The sequence below is a fragment of the Haliotis rubra genome, unplaced genomic scaffold, assembly GCF_003918875.1.
Source record: "Haliotis rubra isolate DU_JTF1 unplaced genomic scaffold, ASM391887v1 Scf25, whole genome shotgun sequence".
NCBI classification, from domain to species: domain Eukaryota; kingdom Metazoa; phylum Mollusca; class Gastropoda; order Lepetellida; family Haliotidae; genus Haliotis; species Haliotis rubra.
In genome coordinates, this window is record NW_025766558.1 from 640,224 (window position 1) to 649,150 (window position 8,927).

Here is an 8,927-nt window from a genome sequence, read left to right on the forward strand (position 1 = left end):
TTACTATAAGTAAAGCTGTCGCTATATATAGGCATTGTTAAGGTGGAATGTTTTCAATATTTATGTCGAATTATAATTCTCTTTTCTTTAGCATACCTGTAACCGAGGAGGGTGTATTTTCTAAACCAGATTAAAGTGTAGTAAGTGAGAACAGGTCGATCCAGTTTATGGGTTGGTTACTTGGTTAGTTTCAGTTTGTTTACACAAGATAACGTAGATTGTTGGCACCAAGCCATGGTCGGAAAAACGTTAGATTGTGGTGTAGCGGACTGGATTGTCGCGGGTTTATCATTTACAATCCGTTGTCACGAGCTCTTGGAAATCAATACATGTGTTTATATGTGTATTATCTACCAGCGTTTCAGGCAAGCTCCAGCTGTGGGACGTCCTATCATATACAGGTGTTTGTTATGTAGTGTCAGTTAAGTATCAACTGACAAGTAGTAATGAAGAACATAAAGTATCATACAATACAGTATTAGGTCACTCCTTTAATGAAGAATATAACCACAGTATTAGATCACTCCTTTACATAATACAACCACGGTATTAGATCATTCCTTTACATAATATAACCACAACTTTATTCACATATGAAATCTATTTCTCCATACAAAGGAAATATATTGTAAATTAATTATATGTTTGCAGTGCCTTCCAGGAACTCCACAGTCACTCAGAACGTAAAGTGAGTTTCTCTGTCAGAAAACCAAATTCAGCAGGCAGCGAGTATAAAACGAATGTGGCACAATCTGAAACGCGCATATGCGCGCGCACACGAATAATCATAAAGTATAATGATAACAGCAGATTTAACGGGTGAGTACGTCCCCTCGGTAACTGGAGAAACAGGTTAGTTTACAGTTGGCTCGAGATGTTCAGGAAATAGTATTTGTTTCTCAAGTGATAGGTTATTGGCGACTCCTCCAGAGGTGTCAAGTCTCCAAGCATATATACGGTATATGTTTAACTGCTTCAAGGTGAATACAAGCGACAAAACCATTTCCATATTTTCAAGAACCATCTCTAGTCTCAGTTCCAAGCTTTTCTCCTGTGGATGGGTTTCTTGACACCATAGACACCGGTTCCAGCTGTCTGAGCACGACCATTACTCACCTGACTTTCCTCACGGATGGTCTTCAGTTGATTCTCAAGATTTTCCTTCAACTCCTTTTCAATTTGCTGTCGATCTTCTCTTCTTTCCCTCTCCTGCCTTTTCCTTTCTTCCTCTATCTTCCTCTCCAGTTGATGCATGTCTTCTTGCCTCCTCCGCTCAATGTCCGCAATGTCTCGAACATGCTTTTCCCGGTCCCTCTCCCTGTGCCTTCTATACCGTGCTTCTGCCGTTCTGCGTTCTTGTATTTCCTCCTGAACCACGGCCTCCAAGTTGGTTATGTCCCCTTGCTGCTGTTCTATGGTAGTTTTAAGAGATCTGTTTTCTTCTTCCAGAACGGAAACCTTTGTCTGAAGGTCAGAAATTTGACATCGAGCAATTTCAAGCAGTTCGTCTTTTTTCCGAACTTGTTCTTTCAGTGACTGAATTGTGCCCAGATTGTCATCATTCATGAGAGACATCTCCTTGATGTTGCTCAACGTCGCTGTTATATCCGCCATAGACGCCAATATTTCCTTCCGAAAGGTTTGTAATTCCTCCTTGGTAGCCAAGTCCAGCCTCAAACCCTCGACCTCTTCCTTCGTTGCATAGAGATTCTTTGACTCGGACATTTCGTCAATCCTATGCGTCTGTCTATCCAAGGCTGCCATGATTGTCTCCATACGCTTGCTCAGATCAGTGAACTCTCTAGAAAGCTGTGTTTCGGCTTGTCTTCTGTGTAGTGCCGAGGTCAGACTGTTGGACTCCTTGGTGGCTCGTAGTTTCCGCACTAGACCCTTGTACCCCATAGTGTCGAGAGCATACAAGAAGACTTGAAAGGAATTGGTGCCTCTGAACATGAGGATATCCAGGAACCTCTTGGTTCTGTCAGCCCGGGTTGTTCCCGACTCAATGTGTTGCATGTCCTTCAGGTCAATGACGTTCTTGGAGAAGAGAGTCCCAGTGATGTCCTTGGCGTCCAGCTCCACCTCTATGTCCATTATGTGTGTCTGGATGCACTTCTCATCTTCAGCAAGCATCTTCCCCCGCTCTGCAGCCATGGTATCTCAGTTTGCCTTATTAATGAAAATGATACATGTTTGATATTATTTATACACCAATAAATACGAGAAGGAAAGTAAATAACACACTCCTAACATATACTCTCCAAAAGGTAGGGGATAACCGCAATAACATATTTTCCAAACTTCTAAGAAATATAGGTTTCTAGAAATAGTTGTATAATAATAATGAACGAAGTTGATACACATACATGTGATGACGAGTTGCCTATCGATGACAACTGGTTTTGTTGTGTGACAGTAGATGTAAACTCCGACGACGATCCTGAAGTAAGAAAGGAGTAAAATGGGAAATTTGGATTTTTTGGATCAAAAGTGACTTAAACAATTTGTCCAATATTCATAAATTCATAAACGATGCATATATCCACTGATGATTTGAGGGAGTCTGTCCCACTCCTGGCAAAGTTCGGGGGCAAGGAAATAATGCCCCAATTTCATAAATTATAAAGACACCTGGAGCCTCCGCAGTGAAGAACTATTTCTTTTAGGTAAACTGGACTTGTGTGTTTCTCATTATAATGAAATAGAGAACATTTTCTTCTTCTTACGTTCTGACAGTGTTCAAAACCTGCCTCGTAATTAAGTGAACTGAAAGGAGAAAAACTTGGGAAGCAATGCAATAATTTTTCAGCTTCAATCTGGAGTCTTTCCGATTGTAAACTAAGTTCTTTTCAAAATGGTGCTTTAGGAAACCGTCTCAACTTTTGTGAAGGGTTTTAAGTTTTCTCATTGAGTAGAACACTTTCGAGATTTTGGATACAATATCAGATACATGTTATGGCGATTTGCTGTTCGATGAAAGTATAAATGTTTATGAGACTTTCAGATGCCTTGTCTAATGATGTGTCATCACCAGATAGTCCGGTCATGTAATCGAGATCATCAGCAAAATCATATACGTAAACATGGAATAAAATGGCACCAAAACTCGTCCGTGAGGGACGCCAGCTCTGAGTAACCTTGATTTAAACAGTGCCTACCTTCAATACCATACATTTCCATCATATATCAAAACATATTGGAGATGGGAGACATGATGGGGCGGAGAACATGATGAGGCGGGGGACATGATGGGGCGGGGAGAACATGATGGGGCGGGGACATGATGGGGCGGAGAACCTGGCGGGTTCAGGCTACTGGGGTTACATAATAGTGAGTGAGTGAGTTTAGTTTAACGCCGCTTTGGCAATATTTCATCAATATCACGACAGGGGACACCAGAAATGGGCTTCACACATTATACCAATGTGGGGAATCGAACCCGGATCTTCGGCGCGACTAGCGAACGCTTTAACCACTAGGCTACCCCACCGCCCCGTGTACATAATAGGACGAGAAGGAAAATAACTGGTCAGAGAACACTATGACAATTCCTGTATTCAAATGTTTCTACAATACAATGTTTCACAGAACGTACGATCAATAGTCGTAAAACAGAGGCGGAGGTGGCCTAAAATCAGTGTTTTCGAGCATTTGAATATACAGTAGAACTTTACCTGTCTTGAATTTGTTCTCGTCCCACCCTGTCAAGTGCACAGCTGAAGAGAGAAGATCTGTATGTCAGTACACAGCTGAAGAGAGAAGATCTGTATGTCAGTACATAGCTGCCGGGATATGCTATATTGATCTTTGAATAAGGCTCAGGGTATAGATTACCAGTGAAACATCACACCCTCCGTGGGGCGATATTAAGTTCATATCAGGATATCATGTCACCTGTCTTTTGTTTTAGTGACCTGTTTTCAGACAGTATATGAGTGCATGCACGAATGAGTGCCTGACTGCCTGCCAGTGTGTATGGTGGGTTATACCTGAAATGTTATATCTAGAGTTATATATCATCTACAAGCTCGGTTTGTGTACATTGATTGTGGCTGTATCGTCTGTCAGATGGGTGTAACCTTATATCCAGTAAGATTGTTGCAGAACTACTGGAAAACTACTTAGTGAACGACGAGAAACAATCCAATAATAAGACAAAATTCTGGAAAAACATGACAAATATGCAGACCATATCTTTGAAATGGCTCGTTTGCATCCCAAGCCCCAGGTTGTCGGACTCCCCGATGCCCCTGGTTTTAGTACCTCCTGATCCTCGGCGAGTGGACGGGTTCCTCACCCACTCGGTGGGTAATGCAGAAGGCTGCCGTGTTTGGGAGCCTACAGAAGGGCAAGGGCACCTGAGCTGATGATGAGCCATATCAGGACCACCCGACTTCTCCCTGTTGCATCAGACTTCTCCTGCTGCATCACCCCTATAGTCATACACCCGACTTCTCCTGCTGCATCACCCCTATAGTCATACACCCGACTTCTCCCTGCTGCATCACCCCTATAGTCATACACCCGACTTCTCCTGCTACATCACCCCTATAGTCAGCACACCCGACTTCTCCCTGCTGCATCACCCCTATAGTCATACACCTGACTTCTCCCTGCTGCATCACCCCTTTAGTCATACAACCCGACTTCTCCCTGTTGCATCACCCTATAGTCATACACCCGACTTCTCCCTGCTGCATCACCCCTATAGTCATACACCCGACTTCTCCTGCTGCATCACCCTTTAGTCATACACCATTGTGGAGAGCGTTGTCAGGCTGAATCTTTATGCCGAGAACTAGATGCTAAAATATATATAGATCTAAAACTCAGTGAACGTTGACTAAAAGTGCCTGTGGCCGGATTATTGAGGCTTTGTATTGAATTTCCTATTGCATGTTGATCAGGCTGCAAAATACCACGGCATAACCTTGGCACAGCACCAGCCAATTAGACCATATGTAGCTGTCATGGCTGAAGAGATAGAATAATTTGGACAGGCCGAGCAGGGCAGAAATGAAACACATACGTACGTAAAATATGTCTTCGAACATAATAATGCATTATAAATATAGCTGCCATACACTATACGCGACTGTACACCACGCACAACGCACTATAAACTGTTCATTAAACACTTGACGTTATACACTATACACTACACACTGTACATTGTACACTAGACTTTATACACTATACACTGTACATTGTACATTAGACGTTATACACTATACACTGTACATTGTACATTGTACACTAGACGTTATACACTATACACTGTACATTGTACATTGTTGTACACTATACGTTATACTATACACTGTACATTGTACACTAGACGTTATATACACTATACACTGTACATTGTACACTAGACGTTATACACTATACACTACACACTGTACATTGCACACTAGACGTTATACACTATACACTACACACTGTAAATTGTGCACTAGACGTTATACACTATACACTACATACACTTTACATTGTAAACTAGACGTTATAAACTATATACACTTTACAGTTTACAATAGGCGTTATGCACTATACACTACACACTGTACATTGCACACTAGACGTTATACACTATACACTACACACTGTACTTTGTACACTAGACGTTACACACTTTACACTATATACACTTTACATTGTGCACTAGACGTTATACACTATACGCGCACTACACACCGTACATTGTACACTAGACGTTACACACTATACACTACACACTGTACATTGTACACTAGACGTTAGACGTTATACACTATACACTACACACTGTACTTTGTACACTAGACGTTATACACTTAACACTACACACTGTACTTTGTACACTAGACGTTATACACTATACACTACACACACTGTACATTGTACACTAGACGTTACACACTATACACTACACACTGTACATTGTACACTAGACGTTATACACTATACACTATACACTGTACATTGTACACCAGACGTTATACACTATACTACGCATTGTACACTAGACGTTATACACTAGACGTTATACACTTTATTGTACACTAGACGTTATACACTACACACTTTACATTGTACACTAGACGTATACAACACTATACACTACACACTGTACATTGTACACTAGACGTTATACACTATACACTACACACTGTACATTGTACACTAGACGTTATACACTATACACTACACACTGTACATTGTACACTAGACGTTATACGCCATACACTACACACTACACATTGTACACTAGACGTTATACACTATGCACTACACACTGTACATTGTACACTAGACGTTATACACTACACACTGTACATTGTACACTAGACGTTATACACTATACACTACGCATTGTACACTAGACGTTATACACTATCCACTACAAACTTTACATTGTACACTAGACGTTATACACTACACACTTTACATTGTACACTAGACGTTATACACTATACACTACACACTGTACATTGTTCACTAGACGTTATACACTATACACACTGTACATTGTGCACTAGACGTTATACACTATACACTATATACACTGTACATTGTGCACTATACGTTATACACTATACACTATATACACTTTACATTGTGCACTAGACGTTATGCACTATACACCACACACTGTGCATTGTACACGTTCCACCGGTAACACCCGTCATCAACATATGCAATCGAATATTCCCTCCGCATGTCTACCATAAAACAGTTTGAATTATTTACATACTGAGGTCTTGATTGTTGTGACAATGATAGAACAACTTCTGAGCAAGATGCTGTTTGATATCAAGCTCGATTGTATCTCAAGAGTGGTGAAATGTAACCAATAAAGGCGGGAGCTGTTGGAATATTGCTCGACATGAAAGACTATTGTAATGATGAAGTCACCCCTTTAGTCATACACCATTGTGGAGAGCGTTGTCACGCTGAATCTTTATGCCGAGGACTAGATGCTAAAACATATATAGATCTAACAACTCAGTGAACGTTGACTAATAGTGCGTGTCATGATTATAGAGGCCTTTTATTGAGTTTCCCATTGCATGTTGACAAGGCTGTCAAATTACCCTGGTATAATCTTGGCACAGCTCCAGCGATTAAACCTTGTTGCCGTCATGGCTGAAGATAGAATAATTTGGACAAGCCGAGCAGGGCAGGAAGTAAAACACATAGGGACGTAAAATCTATTTTCCACGCATGATTCATAGAGTACCATTACTATAAGTAAAGCTGTCGCTATATATAGGCATTGTTAAGGTGGAATGTTTTCAATATTTATGTCGACTTATAATTCTCTTTTCTATAGCATACCTGTAACCGAGGAGGGTGTATTTTCTAAACCAAATAAAAGTGTAGTAAGTGAGAACAGGTCGATCCAGTTTGTGGGTTGGTTACTTGGTTAGTTTCAGTTTGTTTACAGAAGATAACGTAGATTGTTGGCACCAAGCCATGGTCGGAAAAACGTTAGATTGTGGTGTAGCGGACTGGATTGTCGCGGTCTTTACAATCCGATCATTTACAATCCGTTGTCACGAGCTCTTGGAAATCAATACAATATGTGTTTATATGTGTATTATCTACCAGCGGTTCAGGCAAGCTCCAGCTGTGGGACGTCCTATCATATACAGGTGTTTGTTATGAAGTGTGTGTGTGTCAGTTAAGTATCAACTGACAGGTAGTAATGAAGACCTTGCATCAACAGTTTCATACAATACGGTATTAGATCATTCCTTTACATAATATAACCACAGTATTAGATCATTCCTTTACATAATATAACCACAGTATTAGATCATTCCTTTACATAATATAACCACAGTATTAGATCATTCCTTTACATAATATAACCACAGTATTAGATCATTCCTTTACATAATATAACCACAGTATTAGATCATTCCTTTACATAATATAACCACAGTATTAGATCATTCCTTTACATTTACATAATATAACCACAGTATTAGATCATTCCTTTACATAATATAACCACAGTATTAGATCATTCCTTTACATAATATAACCACAGTATTAGATCATTCCTTTACATAATATAACCACAGTATTAGATCATTCCTTTACATAATAGAACCACAGTATTAGATCATTCCTTTACATAATATAACCACAGTATTAGATCATTCCTTTACATAATATAACCACAGTATTAGATCATTCCTTTACATAATATAACCACAGTATTAGATCATTCCTTTACATAATATAACCACAGTATTAGATCATTCCTTTACATAATATAACCACAGTATTAGATCATTCCTTTACATAATATAACCACAGTATTAGATCATTCCTTTACATAATAGAACCACAGTATTAGATCATTCCTTTACATAATATAACCACAGTATTAGATCATTCCTTTACATAATATAACCACAGTATTAGATCATTCCTTTACATAATATAACCACAGTATTAGATCATTCCTTTACATAATATAACCACAGTATTAGATCATAATATAACCACAGTATTAGATCATTCCTTTACATAATATAACCACAGTATTAGATCATTCCTTTACATAATATAACCACAGTATTAGATCATTCCTTTACATAATATAACCACAGTATTAGATCATTCCTTTACATAATATAACCACAGTATTAGATCATTCCTTTACATAATATAACCACAGTATTAGATCTTTTCCTTTACATAATATAACCACAGTATTAGATCATTCCTTTACATAATATAACCACAGTATTAGATCATTCCTTTACATAATATAACCACAGTATTAGATCATTCCTTTACATAATATAACCACAGTATTAGATCATTCCTTTACATAATATAACCACAGTATTAGATCACTCCTTTACATAATATAACCACAGTATTAGATCATTCCTTTACATAATAGAACCACAGTATTAGATCATTCC

General features: G+C 39.0%; 1 protein-coding gene across 2 annotated transcripts; it reads right to left on the minus strand.

Moving 5' to 3' along the window:
* Positions 1-567: 567 nt before the first annotated feature.
* On the minus strand, positions 568-3,733 carry LOC124279351 (stress response protein NST1-like). Of its 2 annotated transcripts, XM_046715163.1 has the most exons (3): positions 3,675-3,733; positions 2,367-2,440; positions 568-2,169 (listed from the first exon to the last, which is right to left on the minus strand). In XM_046715163.1, the coding sequence occupies exon 3, from the start codon at positions 2,152-2,154 to the stop codon at positions 1,033-1,035; it is 1,122 nt and encodes a 373-aa protein (XP_046571119.1). In that variant the 5' UTR covers positions 2,155-2,169; positions 2,367-2,440; positions 3,675-3,733; the 3' UTR covers positions 568-1,032. The 2 variants fall into 2 exon arrangements, with proteins under 2 accessions (XP_046571119.1, XP_046571120.1); XM_046715164.1 differs by lacking the exon at positions 2,367-2,440 and having other exon boundaries at positions 3,675-3,717.
* Between the last annotated feature and the right edge of the window lie 5,194 nt (positions 3,734-8,927).

Excerpts from the sequence above, each read along its gene's own strand:
- LOC124279351 (XM_046715163.1), bottom strand. The coding sequence starts at position 2,154 with ATGGCTGCAGAGCGGGGGAAGATGCTTGCTGAAGATGAGAAGTGCATC.